Below are 25,124 nucleotides of genomic sequence, written 5' to 3'. Positions count from 1 at the left end.
TTGTCATATCAGGTTTGCAAAATTGCAACTCATATTGATGGACACACCTTTTTGCAGATATATGTCAGGCTGCACAGTGAAAAGGGAGTTATGATGGTGTTACAGGAGATCTCCTCCTTGGCCTAAAAGATCACAGGTCTGCGGCAAAAAGCAAAAGAAAGCAGGAACTCACCAACAAGTGAAAAACAAGCCATTAAATCTGAGCAACCCGCCCCCAACCATACCAGTCTATTCAAACATTTGTAAGTGTGTAAAAAGGGGCTCCAGGGCCCAACATATTTAAGATGTGCTGATCTATGCAGGATACCAAGATTATTATCTAAGAAATTAGATAGAACCAAATATGTGCTAAAATATATTTACGGGTGATGACCCATCCAAAACAGAAAGCCCTTAATATTACAGTAAACAACATATTAATTGAAGGTCTTAGTTTCTCAAAACATCAACTATGTAGTTATTTGGGAATACTGCTTTTATCTCCCGAGGTGAACACACGGTGTGTGAACACACACGGAGAAACATAAATAACAGCAGGTCATGAAGTATGCATGAAGGTCATGAAGTATGCATGTTCTCTGCCAGACATATGATATGGGTCAAGTTTGTTTAAAAAATCAACAGACTGAGCATAGAAGCCACTGATATGGAAAATTGTTTACAGGCTGAATACCAAATATATATATATATATATATATATATATATATATATATATATATATATATATATATATATATATATATATATATGTAGGCACAGCATTTTGAACTACGCCTACAACACTACATATTGTCAACTGCAGCTTGTCATACTGTATTATGGTGTATAATATATATTGTATTTAATATGTTATAGCTTTGTTGTATAGATCTACATAACCTCAGGGAAGAGAATCAACCCTAGAGGTGCAATACTATGCAATCAGTTGATATTTGTTTTTTAACCTTAAACAAATTAAAATAATAATAACAATCCCTTAAATTTTGTAATAAACAATTGGGACATTTTCAGTGTAAAAATAAACTTGTCAGTGCTCGTTGGTGTAATGCAGACACTATTTGTTAACTACTTCAAACATACCTTTGACATTTCTTTTCACTTATCTATTATTAGCTGAACTTGTCCGATAATATAGCTAACACTGATGTATCAGCCGAGCTCTTCTTTAAACACACAGACCAGATATCTTACTGTTACATCATTTTAGCATTGAAGTTTTCACATGTCTTTGTTGTCACTGTTTACATATGTATTCCATACACTCTCAATATAAGCTCCTTATTCAGATGTAACCAGCAGGACAGTCAGGAGATGGTCGCTGGAGGTACACGAGACACCGAGGAGCTGTTTGAAGGCCACACATTGGGAAGTGTTGACTGAGCCATATGGTGAGGACATCCAGGAGCTCACAGGATACATACTTTTCTGTGTATACAATGTTGTTTCTGCAAGGACAGTAATCTGTTTCCCATATAACAAACCCTGAATCATTAGAGACCTGTTTTTCAACATGGGCCTCCTCCCACCAGCCCCCCAGACTCAGCACTTCTTGGCCCACCTTGCAACCACCCTCCGCTCCCCTTCCTGTTTACTCTCCTTCACTTCACTTCAGATACAAATGTCCCCTGCAGACGTTCTCTAATGACAGTCTTTGTGGGATGTATCAGTGGACAACAGGAGGAGTACTACACAGGTCTGGGGGAGGACTTTGTTGGGTGGTGCAGATTGAACCACCTGAAGCTGAACATTGGCAAGACGAAGGAGCTGATGGTGGACTTCAGCAGGACTAAGCCTCCTCTGACCCGTGTATCCACCCTGGGGGAGGATGTCGAGGGGTTTCCCTCCTATAAATACCTCTGAGTTCACCTGGACGACAGGCTGGAGAGGGCTGGGAACACAGAGGCTCTCTACATGAAGGGCCAGAGCGGGCTCTACTTCCTGCGGAGCCTCAGAGTCTTCAACGTCTGCAACAAGATGCAGATGTTTTATCAGTCTGTGGTGGCCAGCACCATCTTCTGAGGGGGGGTTGAGCTGGACGTTCTGAAGGGGTGACGAAGAAAAGGATGCTGTCCAAGTTGGACAAAGCACTCAATCAAAACCCTGCACATTGAATTTTCTAAAAACATTGTCTGAGCCCACCTAAAAACAAACAATGGAGCCAAGTTAGGCCAATAACCCCCTTTAATCAGGAAGTACATTCGATAACATTTTATGAACACCTTAACAGTGAGCCAAGCTGGAGAAAGGTTACTGAGGCCAACTGCACTTGAGCTTGGTTTCCTACCAGTTGGACAATTAACACAAGCACGTGTAGGCTGACGTGTAATGCAGCGCTGTTTAAACACACATTTTGTTTTATAGTTGAGGTGCTAAATTAGCCATACATGAGGCAGAATTCTGGTCAAATGTGTACAAAAGTATGTACAAGAAATCTAGAGGAGCTTATCTCCGTTTTGCAGGGTGTAGCCATAAAATAGCCTACATGGTTTGGTTTGAATTTTTCATATAAATTTCAGTTGAATGTATTAGTCATACAGCATTAATGTGTTTTTCTCTTAATTTGTTAGACATTGCCTCCTCCCCTACATTTTTACTATGTTCAAAAAAGGTTGAGGGGGAAATGATCGTTAAAAGGGTTAAGTGCACTTGTAATTCTCTATGTAGGCTCATGTAATGATGACTTTATCTGCTGTATTGCCTTTATCCATGTCAGAGTGTAATGTGGAACAGTGCAATATGGCAAGATGGCTTGACAAAAGGTCCTCACATTCAAACAGGCATGTGAACTTCTGGGGAACACACATGTACAGTAAGCAGAGGCTCTGGTATGCAGCAGCCATCTTAACTCTGAATCTCCAGGTACAATCCGCATTCATATTTACAGCAGCTATCCAACAGTGACCCCTACAGGTGTTGTGCAGTATGAGCAAGTGACGCAACGCAACACGCAGTTGGATGGTCAGGTCCCCCATCCTGTTGTATTATTCCATCTAGGTTGCACAAATGCACTAAAAATGACGATGCATAGTATATTGCAGAGTGTATTGCAGTGGATCTAAGTGAAATTATTTTAAGACCATTTCTGCATTGTGTTTCTTAATTGTCGTGCATTGAGATTTATTTTTTCTGTTGAGAAATTATGTTCTGTTTAACCACTTGCATGTGTCAGTGTTGCTTCACTTTATCACTTTTTCCTAACTCATTAAATCATCAAGTATTTTCAAGATAGAATATTGTCGATTATAATTATGCCCCACAATTTTGAATGCAGAACATTTACTCGTAATGAATATTTTTACACTGTGGCATTGTTACTTTGTATAATTACAAGTTTATTCATTATATCACATCCAATTTTACATTTTGGCTGGTTAAGCGCCATCTATTAAGTTAAAACCGTGATCAATGTTTATTATGCTAGATATAAATAAAACAATAACTAGATTTGGCTGACTTCATATACAATACTCTGACGACAAACGGTCAGTCAGTTTGCTGGAGATAAACTACTTACTGTAGCCAACTACAGATACACTGTGAAGAAGTTCAACATTTCACAATGTAAAGCACATTGTAAAATTGTTAAGAAAGGTGCTAATTAGCCGTAAGTAGTATAAACATTAAATATGACTGTACAATTTCGTAATCGTGAAAATCCGATTATCCTACTGTGTGATGAACTGACGCACCTAAAAGCCCCACACGCTTGGAGGATGACGATAGACATTTTATATGAGATTTAAACTCTCTGCTGAAGCCAAGAGTCATTGGCTGATGTTGGGAAATGCTGCACTCCCATTCGCTGCAGTTGATGTCAATTAATCTCATACTGCCAATACGCTTAACCACTGACCTACTAACACAGATCCATGAGTCAGTAGCCACCTTGAGAGGAAACAGAGAGGAGAGCCAGGTACTTCGCAACTTGTTGGATTTCATCGACAGTTATTTATTAGCTGATGGGAAACCTGAACTTCTTCGCTGTGCTTGATACGCGGTGGGAAACCAGACCAGACACTCCAACCAGGTGGTAGAAGAGGTACCGTTTTTATTTTGAGGTTAATATTAAGCCAACCTTATCCTTATTTAGAGCTTTCTGCGGGATGGTGTTGCGTTTACGAGTTCGGGAGAACGTCTCACAATCTCAGCGGCGCAGCTAGCTTAGTTTATAATTATGTTCAGTGGCTAATTTACATGTTTTCTTGTGTAAAACCCACTTTAATTTTAGAATAGCCACCTTAATATTCACACTACAGGTGAAACCAAACTCAAGTTTGAGGCCATGTGTATTATCCCGGCTGGCTGTTATTGCCGTAGTTCACGTTAGACTGTATTTCGCTTGTGCATAGCTGATAAAAGAGGGATAATGTCCGGTAAATGAGACATGTATTAAAGTGTATTCTGGCACGTAGGCCTAACGTTAACGTTACCAGTAGCAAGAGTTTACGGATTGCGACACAGTGTTGTAATCCAGAGTGAGAGGTGGCCGGCAGTAACGTTCTCAAAGCCTTGTGGCTGCTGTCACTTATTGATCCAGGTACAGTGAACTCAGCGCAGTGTTCTGTCCTGGAGCGGCTCCTCACGTTATAGCCGCTCACTTTTAGGGCGTAGATGGAGCACACGCTTCAGCCGCCAGTGCCATGAGTAACACGGCAATGATGTCAACAGAGTGAATGGCCACATTGTCTCAACACAGCCTGTTACACTCAGCCTTCAATATCTGACACATATGATTCATTATACATCAAGAGCTATCTTAACTTATACGCACATACAGAGCAGAACAAACATTGGTTCCATTTGTTATTGCCACACAGGCAATCATTGCATAATGTCTGCAGCCATAGAAATAGCTGGCAGTTGGAGTCCGGGGCCGCTGAGTGTGTTATACGCACACAATGAAGGATTCTGGGACAATGGGACGTGTTGACGGCCCGGACCGATCCCTCCGGAGGTTACATATACGCGGCCCTGAACCGACGGTGAACCCCGCGCCACCCCCTAAATCGAGCTCACGTTGCGGTAATATTACCACCCATTTTATCACGTGGGATCCAAATTTAGTATTGATGTCATATGTTGCCTCGTTTGAAAAGATCCTTGCATTCCTGCATAACCACAGTCGTGCTGTACAAAACAAGTCAATAGAGTGGCTGGTTTTTGAAATGGTAAAATTAGACATTAGAAAATGAGGACACAAAGTTATTATATTTGGGAAATGTCACCCTAACCTTTATTTCTATTATTGACATTACTGCAGCAGTCATAATTAACATTAGTTAAGTGTGTTAGCATGACTGTGTGCTATGTAGGCCTCAGGTTACTGGCTGCTGTGTGTTTCTGTGTTTGAGTTTGTGGCAGCCACTTGTTATGATTACAGCTGTCTGTAGTCCTTTGTTCCTTCTCTGGAAGTATGGGAGCTTGGAAGCCCAAAACAGGCAAAGTTGCCTTTGAGTGGCATTCCTCTCGAAACAATCATTTTAAACCTAGGAGTAGAGATTACTTTAAAACTTTATGCAAATGTCATCTTTATGTTGATAATGGGCTATAAAAAACAAGTATTACTTTATTTATATGTAATACTTTATCTACTGAGGTCAACGCTTAGCTGTAACTTTAAAAAGAAAAAAATGTTTGCATTACAAAAGAACGGATGTTTTGTATTTGGAGATGCTGTTAACTCTGCATGTGTTTGATACATGTAGTGCACGTCTATCCATGACATGTATCACTTAATGGATGTTTATAAAAACATTAGGGCAGCAAATATTACTACTATTAATCCATCATCTGTAAAATGTGACAATAATGGGGCCCTGTCTGGCCTGACTGGGGCTCCGTCTGACAGAGGCGGCTGCCGACCTCTCCGAATATGCGTCATTTTCTAGTTTCTGTCACTTTAAATGTAGTCCAATAAACAAACTAACGTAACGTCACACGGACTACAGCCCCGTTAACATCAGAGCTCAGTGAACACAGAGGATCAGCTGCACCTGAAGATGATCAGACAGAGTTCTGGCCGGAGATCAGTTTCAGCATGTTGGTATTGTTGCCCTGCTGACTGACTGACAGGCATTACACAGGAGGAAATGCAATACACAATATAAAGAATACATCAGAATACAAGAAATATACCAAACTACTACAACTAAAATACAAACATTAGAGATTGTATGGAGCCAGTTTAGAGGTGAAACACTGCCCCCCATTTCTACAGGTTCCTCACACACATTGAACAAATAAAAAAATATATATTTGTATGTCTAAGGATCTCAAGAAACCCTGTTTGCTAAAAGTGGAACTTCTTCTGTAATGTTTCTTTTCTTACATAAAAATATTTGTTGGACTAGTACTAGGAGACACAGAGAAGTGTGTACATGCATCCTACAAGTATTCAAAACTTGAGTGGCAATTTTTATTTTTCTGCAGCATTTCAGATTTTTTAATGGAAATGGAAATGTTGATGTTTCTTTTTTAATATAGTTGCTCAAGAGCAATACACCTTAATTACAGAGCAAGTGCAATATTTAATCCTACTGAATCAGCTGAATCAATTTGAAATGTCACTATCGACTCATAACATTACAAATGTATCGATAATCAATCAGATTGTGTGTCTAGATTCATAGTGTATCATCCTAGTGGGAAACATGCCTAACTTAATGGAAATACATTATTAAAGAATATTGTTCCTTTGACACTAACATCTATAACATCTGTTATTCCAGAGTTCCTCAACTCCAGTGGATGAACTCAATGTGGCTGTTACAAGTGCAGCATTCAAGCACTATGGTGTATAGTTAAAGACCTATGAGCATATTGACAGTAGCCAACAGTGATAATATGCAATCAATCAAGCAAGAAGTGGACTCCAGTGAGTCCTTCAGTGGAGAGGATGACCGGGTCCTGTCTGGGGCTTTACAAGAGGCTAACAGAGACGTGATGGGCCACAAAACCTCTGCAATTCCGTTCAAGGCTAAAACCTCTTGTCGCAGGAGAAGAGAGTTTATCCCTGAGGAGAAGAAAGACAACCTTTACTGGGAGAGGCGTCGCAAAAACAACGAGGCGGCCAAACGCTCCAGGGAGAAGCGGCGTGTAAACGACATGGTGCTTGAGAACAAGCTGATGGCCCTCGGAGAGGAAAATGCCTCCCTCAAGGCTGAGCTGTTGTCGTTGAAGCTGAAATTTGGCCTGGTGAGCCTGGCAACATATGCCCAAGAAGTCCAGAGTTTATCCAACTCCACCAAAATCAAAGTCTACCAAGAGTTATTTCCACCCAATGCTAGCCAAAGTTCTTCCAGCAGGGTTTTGGAGCCTCTTCACTCGCGCAGTAGCTGCATATCAGTCATCAAGCATTCACCTCACATGCCCGAGACTTGCACTGCGACTCAGGGCTCCTTTGGTATCTGCAGGACTACAGAGGTCAAGCAAGAACCAGCAGAGAGAGGCAGTTCTGCACAAGAGAGGAGGAGTCCCTACGAACTGTATAGAAACTACATGGCCAGCCCTTTGTCTGGAGGCTACTCCCAGCCTGCTGCATTCCTGCCGCTCACCAGGTCGTCCAGTAACTCCCCCAGGAGCTCAGATGATGGTGCTGTAAGCAAATCATCAGATGGTGAGGATGAGCAGCAGGTCCCCAAAGGGTTAGTGCAGTCTGTAGCTGACCCAAGAAGTGTCATTGTCTCCACACACAAAGTGCCAGATGCCAGTTCTTCAGCTTTGCCCCATAAACTGCGGATCAAAGCCAGAACCATCCAAATCAAAGTGGAGGCCATCGACCCTGAATACCCGTCCTCCTCTCCCGTCACAGTTTCAGAGGGAGGATGCTACCAGACCACTCCGGACTCATCAGAGTACAGCCAGTCCTCCCCGTGCCCTTTGTCGTTACAGGTCACCAACATGCAAGACTGGACCCAGCAGTCTGAGCAGTGGCATAAGGGCAACACAGAGACTCTGCAGAATGGCTGCTGGAGTAGCAGGCTCACCACGAGCCCCGTCTCAAACAAACCCACTGTGGATGTAAAGGAAGGCTCCTCTGGACTCTCAGATGGTGAGGACTTGTATCTTAAACAGGGCCCTGCCGAGCTCTCTGCTCGGAAAACACTTATCACAGCACAGCAAGGGTCTGTGATAGAATCAACCAAAAGCACCACTGATCATCACGAGTCATTAACAAAAGGCTGTTCCTCTGCATGACCTTAGTTTTGTTGTATTTCCACTGTATTTGCTGTTGCACTGTGTGGTTGATGTTGCGGTTAAACAATGTTTTGATTACTGTACATTTTCAAATAAACGGTGTTCAAATCATAGCTGTTGGGGAACAAACTAAGGCTGTTACCTGTACTGTTATATTCACGTGGTACATTTAATATAATGACTTCAATCAGTACAACAGTCACATCACTCTGCTCATCAGAGCTACTCTTCTCTAACACAAGTCATGTTATTGCTAATGTTCAGTATAATGTGGCTCCATGTTTAACAGGTAAATGCATTAACAGCTCATTAAAACGTGGGCAGATCAGAAAACAAGGAGACTTTATAATTAGGATTTCTGGGCACTATTTGAGAATTTACAGTGAATTGTTAATCGGTGATGTGTGACATGCATCATTAATGTATAGGATATTAATAAATATCTGTAAAGCTTTTATTTTTTATGATTCATAACTGCTGTGACTGGGCCATCAGTAAACACCTGTCACTGAACTGTAGTGCTTTGATTTAGTGGAGCAGGAAAAGGCCCAGTTAACAGTCTGGACATTCTTCTCTTTAAAGCTGAAATCTGTTTGAACTAATGTAGTAATAATATTGTATCCATCTGTATTTTGCCGTGGTGACGTGGAGATGCAGTGCATACCTCTGCTTTAAGGAAATGTTTTGTAGTGCTTCATTTTATGAGTTTATAATTTCTTAATTTCCAAGATGTTTCCTGGAAAGTTGTAATTAAATACAAATAATGGGAAAAACTGATGTTTATGGACTTTGATTCAAATTAACTGCTAATGTAATCTAGAGGTTATTTAAGCAGTGCACAGCAGATGGCCGGACATGCAAAACTATTGAATTTGTCAACAAATATATAATTGAACATAAAGTTTGAAATATTAAATGAATAAATATTTACTCAACTTTAAATGACCACCCTATTTTCCCTATAATTAATATCAAATTATAAAAGTTATTTTCAGGAAACTTTCTAAGAATACATTTAAAGTCCAGAATCTCTGTTCTCTTTTGTCCGGGTGTTCATGCTGCTCACCTTCATCACTCCAGTGAACGATACTTATATTCTGTATGTTGCACTCAATGACAATCACTGCATTCCAGCAGCTGAAACAACTGACTCGACCACCACACACTCCATTGTCTCTGCTGTAGTTGTAAAATGCAGAAGGTTACAGATTTTGGCTTTAACCTCAATTTAGCGTAATCTCTTTTAAACGGCTCTGCTGCACTGGTTCACTGTTTGCCAAATAGCCATCACTTTTATTTTTTATTTTTAGAGGATTTTCTTAAAAACTGACTGTGTGTGAAACCGGCTGGAGAACTGTGATTAGCATCTGATGGAGCTGAGAACAATGTAACTGAATTTACACATTGTATCTTCAAATGTTATCAACTTATAGAACATTTACATTTGTATTATCAAAAAGTGTCCAGAGATTCAGTATTTTCCCCGTACAGTTCTTGTAATTGTATTAATTACTGTTTAATTACTGAGCTCAGAAGCATCGGGGGTTGAGCAAATGGCTCACTGCATTTATTCATTTCTTATATCTATTTGGGTGATTACATCACACCTCCTCCCTTCTCTGTAGCCAATTTACATGTGTTATTCAAGTGTATTCCCCCGTTCATTTGAAATGAATGCTGTTCATTGGTTATCATAGTTTGGAATATCTCGTTGATGATGATGATGATGACGCCAACTGCCCAGCAGCCTGAAGTCCAGCTACCTGTATCTGAACACTTTTCTCAAGATTGTTTTGTTCACAATAAATGTCTAATCACTGAATCATGTTTTTTTCTGTGTATTTATTTAATTATTATTTCAAAAATAAGTTTAAGTAAAGAATAACTACAGGAAACTTTGCTTTCCCAAAAAATAGAGGTAAGAGGTTGACGGCTGAATGTATAGTGTGACTGATGCTGATAGTTCTGATATTAAGGCAGTCAAGTCAGATCTCACATCAGACAACTGTGGGACTCAAGTTATTGTTTTCAGTCGATGTCTGACCTAAGTCCAAGATTTAAGTCTGAAGTTGAGCTCAGTTATTTCCCAATCACTTAAAACATTTGTGTGAGGCATGAAACTATCATCATGGCTTCATATCACTAGGAGGAAGTGAGAAAACAGTTTGTAGTGATATGGGTGAACTGAGCTGTTAAAATCAGGGGTCGATGTCGGGCCTAGTTTTAAAACACACCGGTCACAGGTGATGGGGCTGCAGGTCTGCTATTCTGTATGCTGCCACTGCTGGGACACTTTAATGGACCAGAGCGATCAATAATGTTATTAGTTCTGTATTTGCTTTTCCTTCTGTGACAAGTCAAAACTTAACTGACGTGAAAAATGTTTATTACTTATTACTAATTATTGATGCTCGGTATATTTGCTAAATGTTCATTTGTGAATGACATTTACCTAACAGGATCCCAGGAAGAGAACAAGAGCATTTCTTCTCTTTAGATCCATGTAAATTATGGAACCCAAAGTGCAGGTTATGGTAATATTAAGACATATTCTTTGTTGTTCAAATAAGCTGAAGACACATTGCCATAGTTTTCTTGTATGAACAACATTGTAGCGTTGTTTTGTGACATGTTACTGTAGAGTTAGTGCATCAGAAATAAGGATTTCAATCGAAGGGTATGCGATACTTTTCGTTATTAAATACGTGTGTAGCATCATAGATCTTTTTCAAACTATTCCTATATTTCACAACACGTCCGTAACAAAATACGTGAGGACGATAGTCGTTCACTTGTTATGTCTGTCTCCCTGCTCCTTGCAGACACCCAGTCACGTGATACCATCATGTGACTGGGTTCAAAGTTGAAAGTCAAATAACACTGCAGCTCTTCAGCATGGCGGTGCAAGTGGGATACAGAACCCTGCTGCAAGCCTTCCGCGTGCAGGCATCAGGCCGAGACGGTGTGTGCCGGCTGGCAGCGGCCTCCTCCTGCTCCAGACAATATGTTTTCTCCGGTAAAGGCTCGCCTTCTCTCCTGAACGGTCACGGAGCAGTGACACGACACTACAGCTCGGACTCCAAGGAGGACCTGCGCGTCAGACACCTGGACGGAGAAGACGCCGGTAAGTCCGCTCACAGTCAGTGCCAGGTCTAATGCAACTTTGTATTGTCACAACGGAAGTCCCGTTAGTGTTCCAACAAACGGGAACTAATTGTGTAATGGTGCAGAGACACAAAAAAAGGAAGCCCTGTCAAAGTAGTGTCTACGCGCTGACGTCACCTTTTTACGTGATATCAAGCCCCTACCTCCCACTAAGTGGCAAACACAAAGTAAAGTTACTCTCAAAAGTAATAACAGTGGAGCATGTTGCTTTGTTCTTGTGTACAGGTTCAGAGATGACATGATAAATGAGCCAAGAAGCCTAAGAAAACTAAAATGACTTACATTTATTCATATCTCTGTGTGAGGTAATTGGCAGTTATGTTCTAAAATGTGTTTGTATTTTATGTCTGATGGGTCTTATTAGTAAGCTATTATATTTATTTGAGTATTGTATGATATCCTGTTAATTTAAAGCGTTTAAGTATGTTGTTTCTACTAACTGCCAAAACTATATATTACTATATAGTGTGCCTGTAGTCTACTGCATGTAGAAATGTACATTATGAAATTAAATGAATGAGATGTCATTTATCAGACGCTCTTATCCAGAGCGACTTACAGTGAACTAACTATAGGGACAGTCCCTGCAGCACCTCGGGCCTCGCTCGGGGCATAATGCCGAACACCAGACCACTAGGCCACCACCACCTGTAGTATGAGATGGAGACACAAACCTTTGAGTTTTCATAATGTGATCTTGTGTTTCCAGTTGTGAGTAACATCATGGTGTTATGTGATGTCAAACATGCTGCTCTTCATTATATTATATGTACGTCTTTGTGCCATTGTTAATCAGCCTGATGTCACTCTGTCTTTCAGGTATTGTTGTCGTTGGGATTAATCGACCAAAAGCAAAAAATGCCATAAGCAAAAATCTGGTCAAAATGGTACGTATTTACCTTGTATTTATTTTAACATATCTATTTAACAAAGATGACTAAGCCAATAATTGGTAACGCAATAAAAGCTGTGCTGCACGGAGGGGATCGCTCAGATCACATGGCTGTTTCTCTTATAGTTGTATAAAATGTTGTACATTTGTTTTCTTCTCCATTTCCGACCTGTCTCCCGACACAAGTGGAATCCACCAATGAACTTGCTTGACGCACAGTTGAGATTTGGAAGGTGTGCACATGGGCTCCTCTGCGAGCCTCCTAACACCTTCTTTGTGTCCATTTGCAGAGACATTCATGTGTAGCCTTCTCAGAGAAGCCTCAGTTTAGCTACTATTGTTATTGTTTTTTGTGTTCGTTAATACAAGGGGAATTTTACATTTAAATCGTAAGACAATTTGAGAAAAACATTTTGTCTTTGAATAAATACAATGTCTTTCAGATGTTTGAGGTTGTGGAGGATGTCAAGAAGAATAACAAAGTGCGCAGTGTCATAATATGCAGTTTGGTTCCTGGGATCTTCTGTGCAGGTACACTCTTTGGCTATTGGAAGTTGTGGAACATCTTTACACTTCACTTCTCGTTCTTCAGTTGTAGACATTTTGCCAGTGCATTCTTTATGAATAATTAGTGACTGAAGTTATGGCAGATGCCAAAGCTCTGAGTGATGGACCGCACTTCATGCCTCTTTCTGCCTCTGCCTTTTCTCTTTGTGCAGGTGCAGACCTGAAGGAGAGGGCCAAGATGCATCAGAGTGAAGTGGGACCGTTTGTGTCCAAAGCAAGAGCCCTCATCACAGAGCTGGGTACAGAACTCCTCGGAGCTTCATTGACTTGTGTTCTACCCTGTAGACGGTGTTCATGTCTCACTTTCTTATTCAATAATAATTAAACATTTGTGACTTTCAGATCTCATGGAATTGTGTTGTTATCATTACTTTGAAAAAAGTGAAAAATAAAAGCTTAACTTAAATCTATACATCTTAAATTAATGAAAAGTCGGCATGAGTCAGGGCAGACCAACCAATTAGACTTTATTTCCTGGTGAGTAACGTAATTATTAATGACTAATTAAGTGATTGTAGTGCACTTAGTGATCATGTTTAATCAATTCTGCTTGTTATCTTTAGCAGTCTTCATGCACATCACTGATGGATTAAGATTCAGAACACACGAGTCTGACGTGTAATGTGAGGTGCACCTGTAGATGGGTTTGGGGAATATGTTGATGAAATATTTATATTGCATAGTTAATCCTTGGGGAAACAAGAGTTAGGCTTACAAAGTGTCTGTCATTCTTTTCTAAATAAAAACCCGGACATTGGTTTAATGTGTGCATTTTATGTCTCTTGATGGGTAACTTGTTGTCTTTTCTTTCACAGGTAACCTGCCAGTACCAACAATTGCTGCTATTGATGGAGCTGCCTTAGGAGGAGGCTTGGAAATGGCCCTTGCTTGTGACATCCGAATTACCTGTAAGACTTTATTTAGAGGTTCCAGATAAGTGCCTCTGGTCTGTGTCTGACAAAGCAGTAGAATGGTGAGGTTATTTAAACATAATGAGATGTGTGGGCTGTCTGTGGACCCACTCAGCTAATACATTACTGATATTGTGAGTCTTCATCATGAGTCTTCATCACAGCTGAACATGCTGTCAGAGCAGCAAAGCCTTTTGAGGTCCAGCAGCCTACATTGTTGTTATTGCACTTATGATAATTACTAATGAATCTAACATTTAACTTGTTCTTTGTGTCTTCTACATCTGTAGTAGTGGTGGTATTTATGTGTAAGTAGTAATTCTGCACTTTGATCTCTCTCTAGCCAATACTGCCAAATTGGGACTTGTTGAGGCCAAACTTGGGATTATTCCTGGAGCAGGTATGGATGGATTGTCTTTATTTCAACATTTCCATTGAAAGTCTTTCTGTTGTCTACACATTTACACCTCAAGGGGCTGCAACAGGTTAGAAGGGTCATTTAAAATACCGTGGGATTTAGAAACTCTTTGAAAAGAGCATGATTGTGTGTTTTCAAAACGTGCTACCTGCAGCTGCCCTGTGAGGTGGTCCTTTTCAAAAGGGAGGGCTGCTTTACAGGCACATGCTGCTGGAAGCATATGCTTACAGAGAAAGTCAGTCGGCTGCATACACTGTTCTGTCCAACACCTTGGTGCAGAACAAGTTATCTAGAGAGCTGCCTTCCAGAGTGCTAATAGGTCTGTTATTGATATTAGCATACTTCCATACTGCCCGTGTGACAGGCAGCTCAGGGTGACAGGTTTACAGAGCTTTCAGGAACTCCTGTTCAGGCACTTTTGCTCTTATTTGAGAGTGACAGTACAGACAGTTCCTTGTCACACTTGATGGTTTGGCATAAAAAGCTGGGTTATTATAAGCTATTTTTTACAGCAATTAACTTGAACTTGGGGCCATGTGTTGAGTGTCTGTGGTGGAGGCCATGTTCCGTCCTGGTTTCTCATCACTTGTCCCTTCTGTTCAGGTGGTACACAGCGTCTACCCCGCGTGATTGGTGTCTCTCTTGCTAAGGAGCTCATCTTTGCTGCCCGGGTGGTGGATGGAGCCGAAGCGTGTCGCCTGGGTCTCTCCAGTCATTCTGTGGAGCAGAATGAGAGTGGAGATGCTGCCTACCTGCGGGCTCTGGAGCTCGCCCGCGAGTTCAACCCTCAGGTAACGAGAGCATGTCACTCACTAGCAGATCTCTTTACTACGTTATACACTGAGGGAGAAACAAAACGCTGATTTGGTGATGAGTGTCATGACTAAATAACCAGATTTTACTCATTTTATCTATTGAATAATTAATTAATTAATATTGTACTTCAAAACAATTCACAAGAGCAATTTATATCACACAGCAAATGTTTAAAACCGACGGTCACTTTGTTTTTTGGTTCCACAGGGTCCAATTGCAATAAGGATGGCAAAACTGGCCATCAACCAGGGGATAGAGGTAAGTGTTAGAGGTCAGGGCAGGACCGCTGTGTTACCAACATGTCATCACATGGCCTGATGGAGGGTTGTCTGTCATCCATCTTCCACCTCCACACTGAAAATATGAATGTTATTTGTTGTCGGAGGGGGTTAGAGGGGTGAATGAAAAATAGATGGAATTCATAATTTCACATCAACAGACCAATCCACTAATAGATATACAGTATATCTCAAAAGTGAGTACACCCTTTAGATTTTTGCAAATATTCTGTTATATCCTTTCAGGGGATAACATTATCCTACTGAAACTTTGATATAACTTAAAGTAGTCAGTGTGCTGCTTGAATAACAGTATAGATTTATTGTCCTTTGAAAATTACTCAGTACACAGCTGTTAATGTCTAAACAGCTGGCAACAAAAGTGAGTACACCCCATAGTGAACATGTCCTAATTGTGCCCAATGATGTTGTTTTCCCGCCCTGGTGTCATGTGACTCGTTAGTGTTACAAGGATTCAGGTGTAAATGATAAGCAGGGCTGTTAAATTTGGTGTTTTGGGCACAATTCTCTCTGAATGCTGGACAACATGGCACCTCATGGCAAGGAACTCTCTGAGCGGCTGAAAAAAAGGATTATTGCGCTTCACAAAGATGGCCTTGGCTATAAGAAGATTGCCAACACCATGAAAATGAGTTGCAGCACAGTGGCTAAGATCATACAGCGGTTTTCCAGGACAGGTTCCACTCGGAACAGGCCTCGCCAGGGTTGACCAAAGAAGTTGAGTCCACGTGCTCAGCGTCATATCCAGAGGTTGGTTTCCAAAAATAGACGTGCGAGTGCTTCCAGCATTGCTGCAGAGGTTGCAGAAGTGGGATGTCAGCCTGTCAGTGCCCAGACCATACGCCGCACACTGCATCAAATCGGTTTGTATGGCCGTCGCCCCAGACAGAAGCCCCTTCTGAAACCGATGCATAAGAAAGCCCGCAAACAGTTTGCTGAAGACAATGAATCCAAGAATATGAGTTACTGGAACCATGTCCTGTGGTCTGATGAGACCAAAATAAACCTGTTTGGGTCAGATGGTGTCCGGCGTGTGTGGCGGCACCCTGGTGAGGAGTACCAAGACAAATGTGTTTTGCCTACAGTCAAGCATGGTGGTGGCAGCATCATGGTCTGGGGCTGCATGAGTGCTGCCGGCACTGGGGAGCTGCATTTCATTGAGGGACACATGAATTCCAATATATACTGTGACATCCTGCAGCAGAGCATGATCCCCTCTCTTCGGAAACTGGGCCGTAGGGCAGTTTTCCAACATGATAATGACCCTAAACACACCTCCAAGATGACAACGGCCTTGCTGAAGAAGCTGAAGGTTAAGGTGATGGACTGGCCAAGTATGTCTCCAGACCTAAACCCAATTGAGCACATGTGGGGCATCCTCAAGAGGAAGGTGGAGGAGTGCAAGGTGTCCAACATCCGTGCGCTCCGTGATGTCGTCGTGGAGGAGTGGAAGAAGATTCCAGAAGCAACCTGTGCAGCTCTGGTGAATTCCATGCCCAGGAGGGTTAAAGCAGTGCTAGATAACAATGGTGGTCACACAAAATATTGACACTTTGGGCACAATTTAGACATGTTCACTATGGGGTGTACTCACTTTTGTTGCCAGCTGTTTAGACATTAACAGCTGTGTACTGAGTAATTTTCAAAGGACAATAAATCTATACTGTTATTCAAGCAGCACACTGACTACTTTAAGTTATATCAAAGTTTCAGTAGGATAATGTTATCCCCTGAAAGGATATAACAGAATATTTGCAAAAATCTAAAGGGTGTACTCACTTTTGAGATATACTATAGTAAAATAGGTATATACTTGAGGCCTGAACACCATTGCTTGAAATGTGATCCACCTGGGCAGAGGTGTTGAAATAATGAGACCAAATACATTGAATTATTTTTGTGATCTGTTCTTGTATAACCATTGAACACTGTGCTAAAATATGGCTGTATTTAGTGAGTTGAGCATGTTATTAATGGCTTTGCACTAAAGCATAATCTTTTGTGTTTAAAGGTAAGAACCTAGTGAGTCAGTTTGGCTCTTTGCATGAACAGTCATGCAAATTGAATCTCTGTTGAGAAAATGAAGCCAAAACATTTGGAAAATGCTGTAAATCCTGCAGGAGTTTCAACCTCCCACATGTTACTCTCACCTTCACCTTTTTGTAGTTTTTTTTTTTCCCATACTCTGATAACATTGTACTGTAAGGGAATAGCTGACATCTGGGAACACAGGGACATCACCAAAAAGAAGTCTGACTGGTCAAGAAAAATAAGCAATCGCATTATGTTAATATCATAATAAACAAATCAATATACAAAGATGAGACATGTATGTAGATGATGATGAGAGCTGTCTTAGGTCAAATATGGCATTGCTAAAAAAAATATGTTATTGGAGCATTTATTTAAATACAGTTGTTTTCAGGCTGGATATCCGTCATGTTGTTTAACCGAGAAGCAATAACATGCAGCAGCATATTATCTTGTTAAATAGAAAGCATCAGGACTGAACATTCACTGAGAGATGCCACATTCTCTTTCAGGTGGATTTATCTACAGGTCTAGCGATTGAAGAAGCATGCTATGCCCAGGTGAGTCAAACAATAATTTGCTGCTGCTGAAATATTCATTGGGATGGCCGCCTAGCTAAGACTTGTGCGGCATTTATGCAATGTCGGCAGAATGTGAAGAGCAGGGAAACTTCAAGTCATTCAGACTTGTCAGTGTTCACATACTCTTTCCAGATGATTACCCCCGCCGCTAACAACACACATACATTTATTTAATTGACGCTTTTATCCAAAGAAACACTAAGTGCATTCAACCATGTGGATACAAGCCAGAAATTGCAAAAATCATGCAAGTACATCAACTTCGACAAATATGCTCAACAGCTGCTAGTCCAGTGTCGCACCGACACAGTTCTCGATGGTGATGGAGATGCCATCCCTGTGAAGAAGAGCAGCTCAGTTTTGTCAATGTTGAGCTTCAGGTGGTGTGGAGTTCATCCGAGATATGTCACCTGGGTTTCAGACTGGAGAAAAGACAAGATCAGTTGAGTGTCATCTGCATAGCTCGACATGTGAGTAAGTGACTTGGTGAAAAAGAGGAGGGGACCCAGAATAGAAACCTGATGCACCCCAGTAGTGAGGCTACAAGGTTCACACAGGTGGGACAGGGGTGAGAAGGAAGCTAGAATAGGAAATGAAGAGGTGGGTTTGAGACAGGATTATAGAAAGATAGATACTTTATTTATCCCGAGGGAAATTCAGGACATTGTGTCAACAGTTGGAGGATCAAGGAAGGTAGATAAGATAGAAAAGAGTTGAGCAAGGAAGATTGAATTTTGTATAGAAAGAAAGCTTGAAGGTTGAGAAAGGAGAGAAGAGCTCCCCTTGGTTCTGTCAGCACGCAGTCGCACTGAGTCAAACAACAGTGGAGTTGGAGGGGTCGGCGAGAGAAGGGACGAGGGTAGGGTATGAAGACGTGGTCAGTCGGAGACATGAAGAGGCTTAGCAGAGAAGTTAGTAGCAGAGAAGTTCCTGGTGAATATCAGGTCGAGGTGCTTCTTTCACTCTGTGAGGTCTGTAGACGTAGTGCAATGTCAGACCATTGGCAGGACCGTGCCTTTTAGAGAGGTGCTGTAATATTTGCTGGTGTTGAATTGTACTCTCCTGAGAGGCTTTTTATATTTAGTCTATCCTCATCAATATAACATATTAGAAAGACCAAAAAGTGCAGGGTCTCCCTCAGAACATTGGAGACATGCTTCAGAGCGGCTTTTTTCTTCGTCCTGACACATTGCTGTTGTCTTTAAGGTGATCCCGACTAAAGATCGATTGGAGGGTTTGTCTGCATTCAAGGAGAAGAGGCGACCTCACTTCAAGGGCGAGTGAAGCTCCACTCCTTCCAGAAACTACACACAGAGTGATGCCTTCAGCTCTCCTACTACTCCACTGCTTCCAACATATTTACGGGTGAAACTGTACATGTCAGCACATTAACTTGTACAGTCCCCAGAGGACGAGCGCAGGACACGGGGGTGGCTCCTGGCTCGTGTTTTTGCCAGTGAATTGAATGAAGTGTAAAGCACTTGCTGTGTGTGTCGACTACAACCAAGCAAACTAACCAATCATTAGCCACTGCTTACTATATTTAGAAACTTACTTTGCTAACTTAAAACATGAATGACTTAAAATATTATTAGTTATTTATTTGAAGTATGATTGACAGGTGGTCACTAACCCTCTTGACTAATGAACCAATCAAAGAGCCATTGATATTTCTGGTTTATTGCTTCTTTTTTTTACTTAAATAGAAACGTACCACTGTGTTCACAACACGGAGTAACACCAGAGGTGTCTGCATGAAGTCATAAAACACACTGGGGTTTCTCTCATTTCAATCATTTCCAGAGAGTGGAATTTTGGATTTGAGATTTATTGTCACAATGTGTAGGATTTAACGATTTCTGACTTTGCCTCCCTGTGGTAGTGACAAAAAAGACATGTGACCCATGATGCATAGGCTGAAAACAACGGATAGACTAAATCTAGTATCAGCAGAAATGTTTCTAAAGATCAACACTAATCAGAATAATGTTAACATGCAATGATGGAAGAAAAACACTCTGTGACAAAAGCTTTGAGGACCACAAAGTAACTTTCCTGTGCCTCTAAGTGCTTCACAGTTCACTGACACATTGGCCTAGTGTGTAGTACTAATGCGATGCTTAACTAAACAACACAGTACAAACATCGCTGTCACTCAGTGAAACATTTCAGAAATATGGGTTACCCTTAAAACTACCTCATTTAAATTATATCGACATAATCCAAAAACATGTGATTTTAAGCATTAAGCTTTGTTCTTAACTTTGGAAAAAGTAGGGAGACAAAAAAACTCCACTGACAGGGTCACACATCTAATACCTTTAATCAGTGGATTGGGCGTGTTCAGTTGGTGCTGAATTGATAGTTTGCTCATACTGAGAGAACTTCATCTGCTGATCCAGATACACAAGCCCTGGAAAAAGTGTGTAAGTGGACCTTGATTTTTTTTCCCCCCCAAACATATTTGATATTACATCTTTTTTTCAAAGCCAACAAACACACTTAAACTGCTGTTATGAAAGTGTTGATGAATAAGTCGCAGTGAAGATGATTTTATGTTATTTACCTGAGTGAGCCCGGGGCTCCATCAGAGTGGGACAGCCCACAGGGCATGACAAAATATGTTACGGTTGCAAATAAAACTTCTGTCTCACTGAAATGTTTCTCATTTGTATTGTTTTGAGTGCACATAATTACTTGATGACATGAGGTTGCCTCAATCCTTCCTCCTGCAGTGCTCTGGTGTCTTTCTCAGATGCATTATGTTGAGACTTGTTCGTAAGTGGGGATTGGATCCGTCACATGCAGTAAACTCAAGTACAGGTAGAAGCTGGTGGGAACTGAGCACTGCCTGCAATAAAATGGAATTGAGGTGTAATAATCAGATTGTTTTGAGTATTGATTTTGATTACCAAGAATTGTAGGAATTTAAAATTAGGATGAATGATTACAGTTGAACTCTTATTTGTCTCCATCTGTTCTCTTGTACCGTATACAATGAGAAGTGATCTATGTGGTGTCGTCGTCCTGTAGTGTCTTTAGAGTTGAGGTTTGCTCTGATGTAACATTATATATTACCTTTTGGAGAATTGTAGGAAAAATAATTATGCAGTAATGTAGAGGCATTCTGAAAATCTTCAAATTTAATGAACTACTAAGATAAGAAGGTGCAATTTCAACAATATTATTAGGTTATCATTTACACATGTGCATTACAACTTACAGATCGGTGTATCTACAAAGGCAAAAAACATTTAGTCACAGGTATCTGGAACAGTATTTTACTTTATGATCAAAACAACACATTTCTACACATTTTAAAGTCAACAAGCATGTTTGACACCCCTGATCTAAAGTCACACTCCACAATCTACTTGGATATCATTTGATGCATCACAACTCATGACATTTTCACATTAACTTTTTTAAAGATTGATACTTTAACAGATGGATTCATTCGAGATGAAAACAGCTTTCATGAGAAACTTGCCTCCTATGCTGTGCAACAGGGTTCAAAGATACAAAGGCTTTATTTTCATATTCACAACAACTACAGCGGCGTTTTTGGCAATGAAAATCCCAGACTCGTCCAACAATGGCAGGCTGCTGTACGAGGTAACAAGCTGCTCATCATCTAATGTAACGCTCAATCACACACTCGCACACCTTCTGGAGCAATTTGGGGTTCAATATCTTGCCCAAGGACACTTTATTAATAAATATTCGTCCCAAAAACATTCACCAAAATTATGCAAAAACATATTTTTCCAAACTTACCAACAGTAGACCTTCGATGTGTGATTTTGGCAGCACTACACTTTATACCAGGGAAGTTATTGAAGATGTTTGTAGTATCTCTTCAGCGTCACACTGTGGTCTCTGCACACTTCTCTCTGTGTAGATATCTACAGCCCAAAGTCATGACGTCATCAGACATGATCACACACTGCTGTAGCACATTGTGCTACCAGGCTCTAAGGAAAATATTTCATTCAGGTTCTAAAAAGATGTCCTCATATCTGCCTACAACCACATTTTGTGTGTCATAAGCCATTTATTGAATGTTTGGATTATAAATGCTAAATAAGGGGTCTTATGTAAAGTTACCAACAAAGCAAACTATTTCTTTCATGAACCTGACTTACATTACATCTGCTATCGTACGCTCAGGGAGAAACATGCTATTTAATTTGAATTGAGCAGTTGAAGTCAGCTGCATTTATAAATGAATGAGCATAATATGGTATTATAGCATATACATATTCTTTATAGCACATATACATACACATATATACACCGCTGATATTATTTTATGGACGCCGTTTGAACTCCGAAAACAGAAAGTGATTATTTTGTTTAGTGAAAGTAATACAATCATTTCTAATTTAATAAAAAAATTATGAATCAATATATTTTGTGTCAAATGATTGATTTCTTTAGTAAGTAGCCGTGTAATGAGCAGGATAATGAACAGCAAGCCTTCAGGGTGATTCAGGAGAGAAGAGTTCGCTGTACATCATCCCTCACATTCACAACTCAAAGCTTTTGGCTGTATCTCATTCATTTTGCTGATAAGCCCGTGAGATACAGTACGAAGGCCAAAAGCTAGAAAGTTAATGTTAATGTGAATAATAATGTGTATATATATATATATATATATATATATATATGTATGTATATGCATGTGTGAATCTATGTAAGTAAATGTGTGTGAGCATGTACACATACACACATACTGTAAGTGTGTATCAAATCAAATGTATTTGTATAGCCCAATATCACAAATTATACATTTGTCTCAGTGTGCTTTACAGACTGTACAGGTTACAACACCCTCTGTCCTTAGACCCTCGCATCGCACAAGGAAAAACTTCCTAAAAGAAACCCCGCAATTAAAGGGGGAAAAATGGGAGAGCAACTGAGGAGGGATCCCTCTCCCAGGACGGACAGATTTGTAATAGATGTCGTGTGTACAGGATAAACAACATAGTACAAATACAACATTTGACAGAAATTATGTTGTGTTGGAAAAAAAGAAATAGAAAGTATGGATGAATCCAGGAAAATGTCAAAATCCTGCATTTCTATAATGCGCCAGTTTCTTACAGTCATTAAATTAAACTCATACTTATAGTATGTACTCTGTGTTTGTGAGTACATACTGTATATGTATGCATTTATGTATGTATTTATGTACTACTTATGCATAGCTAACCGTTTTTTATTGTTAATAATTTACGTCATTTTTGTTTTGTAAGATGAAGTTATGTTTTTGGCAACACTGCGAGGTGGGCTTGAGCAAGGCACCGGACCCCCACACTGCTGATAACGGCTCCTGATACTACGATGGGTTAAATGCAGAGTCTAAACTGTGTGAGCTGTAAACATGTGTACATGTGTGTGACCGTTAAAAGAGGATTCAAAATCCTGCATTTCTATACTGCACCTTTACAGTTTCTGCTGTTGACATTGATTCATTACTTTGTGTCTGTGTAAGGACTTAGATTCTGTTTTATTAACTTACTATTCATTTATTTTAATCTCAAGACTGAAATAAAGATCAATCGACTAGTCCAATGCATGTAGGATGAAAGATGGTCGACCTGTGCGGGACATCACAGAGCCTACATGTTCCTACATATAGAAGCAGGCTCCTGTCGGGTTGCAGTACTGATGGTAGGTCTGGGTTATCATATATAATGTGATAAAAGTAGAAGGTGTGTGTGCGAGCCTGTGAACAGACTGTTGAGGCCCTGGCCGGCGGTTGCGTGCAAGCATGCCCTGTGGCTTCATGCTGCTGCTGCACAGAACCTGACATCAGGCTGCACATCCCCACTGTGGCTGGCCTCCTTCCGGCAGATGTCCCAGCAATAAGCCGAGGGGAATCCCACCACAAGTCAAGGTTGCGTAAAGAAAGACCCGTTCCCCAATACTGGAGGTTGCACCCCAGCCACTTCACATGGGAAACGGTGTAACTGTAACGGCCTCCTTGACAGCATTTCGTTTGTCTGTTTTAGTTTTAGGTTTTTTTTAGGAACAGTTTTTGTTACCACAGGTCAGCCCAGTCGGGTATATGCACAGGGGCTTTTTCAGTTTGAACTCTTTCTCAACGTAGAAAGAGTTCAAACCGTAAATGCCACTGAAGTTGATCACAACATATATAGTGTATGTATCATTTGTACAAACTGCTTCCTGTGTAGAGAGTAGTGATGTCTGTGCATTACTCTCAGTGAAAGGGATACATCTTACATTCATTGCTCTCAGCACCACAGTAAACATGTATCTAGTAGTACATGAAACTAAAGCAGCTGGTATTCATTTATTTGATTTCTTATACCTGTGCTTTTGCTACTGTGACGTGTCAAAATGCATTTAGTGAAAAAGGCCTATTGTAGGCAAAGATCTCAGTAGGTCAAAACCTGGACAAATAAAACACAAACTATATGTATTAACAGATTTGTTTTCTAGTCTTTGAGATCACTAAAAGAGCTTTACAACACTAGTTCATACACTGGTGGTAGAAGCTACCATACAAGGTACCACTGGTATGTAAGGGAAGTCATTAATAAAAGCTGACGAGTTTCTCACTTTCTAATAAGTCAACAGCAAAAGTAAATAAGTCATCTGCAATTATACTACATGGTAATATTATAAGGGTTTTCAATAATTAAGCAAGTGTGCATTGCAAATCTTTTGGTCCAGATGTGCTGCATTTTGCCAGAAGGTCAGAGGTCAAATGGTCTATTTGATGAACTAAAGAGCTAAAAAGACAAAGCATGAGCCGGAGAGATGTTTTACAAGCTTGCAACCCCAAACGTGTTATCAGTTACATCTTACATCTGCTCTATAAAGCATTCATGAGGGGGGGGGGGGGCTTTTTTTTAAATGGGGCGTATTTTTAATGGGTGTATTTCAGAACAAACTGTGGTTAGTACAGGGGTGACCAGCTTTTTAAAAACACCGTTGGGCCTTTTACAAAAAGTTATACAGACCACATGAAATATGATGGTCCTACAAAAATGATACTAGTTCTTTGGAATTTAACAGGCAAAATCACATTTTGACACTAGGACACTAAGTAGTCCTAAATGCAACTTAAGGGACTGTTTGTATTATAAAAGAATAACTTTTTTTTTGGTTTATTTCATCAAGCTGATAAAATGATAACAAATTATAAAAGAGACTAAAGCTTTGGCTTGAGGCAGCCCTGCTGTTAGTGCTGTTACACTCTGCTGCCACCTGCAGGT

The 25,124-nt window shown here is 40.5% G+C and overlaps 2 protein-coding genes across 3 annotated transcripts; both read left to right on the top strand.

Moving 5' to 3' along the window:
• The first annotated feature begins 3,866 nt into the window (after positions 1-3,866).
• nfil3 (nuclear factor, interleukin 3 regulated) lies at positions 3,867-10,013 on the top strand. Of its 2 annotated transcripts, none has more exons than XM_029445040.1 (2): positions 3,867-4,040; positions 6,730-10,013. In XM_029445040.1, exon 2 carries the CDS (start codon positions 6,812-6,814, stop codon positions 8,195-8,197), a length of 1,386 nt encoding a protein of 461 aa, XP_029300900.1. In that variant the 5' UTR covers positions 3,867-4,040; positions 6,730-6,811; the 3' UTR covers positions 8,198-10,013. The 2 variants fall into 2 exon arrangements, with proteins under 2 accessions (XP_029300900.1, XP_029300902.1); XM_029445042.1 differs by having other exon boundaries at positions 3,876-4,028.
• A 1,003-nt stretch (positions 10,014-11,016) lies between these two features.
• auh (AU RNA binding protein/enoyl-CoA hydratase) lies at positions 11,017-20,536 on the top strand. Its single transcript, XM_029445227.1, has 10 exons — positions 11,017-11,321; positions 12,182-12,249; positions 12,698-12,785; positions 12,974-13,060; positions 13,637-13,729; positions 14,076-14,132; positions 14,754-14,941; positions 15,174-15,224; positions 17,809-17,856; positions 19,084-20,536. Exons 1-10 carry the CDS (start codon positions 11,093-11,095, stop codon positions 19,159-19,161), a joined length of 987 nt encoding a protein of 328 aa, XP_029301087.1. The 5' UTR covers positions 11,017-11,092; the 3' UTR covers positions 19,162-20,536.
• Positions 20,537-25,124: the final 4,588 nt, after the last annotated feature.

The sequence above is a fragment of the Cottoperca gobio genome, chromosome 12 (genome assembly GCF_900634415.1).
Source record: "Cottoperca gobio chromosome 12, fCotGob3.1, whole genome shotgun sequence".
Taxonomy (NCBI): Eukaryota; Metazoa; Chordata; class Actinopteri; order Perciformes; family Bovichtidae; genus Cottoperca; species Cottoperca gobio.
The sequence above is the reverse complement of the archived record's forward strand: the minus strand, read 5'-3'. Positions and strand labels throughout refer to the sequence as shown.

What these genes read in the sequence shown, in the direction of transcription:
- nfil3 (XM_029445040.1), top strand. Translation starts at nt 6,812, where the DNA reads ATGAGCATATTGACAGTAGCCAACAGTGATAATATGCAATCAATCAAG.
- auh (XM_029445227.1), top strand. Translation starts at nt 11,093, where the DNA reads ATGGCGGTGCAAGTGGGATACAGAACCCTGCTGCAAGCCTTCCGCGTG. An exon ending in CCCGCGAGTTCAACCCTCAG is followed by an intron (nt 14,942 to 15,173) that starts GTAACGAGAGCA and finishes TTGGTTCCACAG; the next exon opens with GGTCCAATTGCAATAAGGAT. An exon ending in CCATCAACCAGGGGATAGAG is followed by an intron (nt 15,225 to 17,808) that starts GTAAGTGTTAGA and finishes ATTCTCTTTCAG; the next exon opens with GTGGATTTATCTACAGGTCT.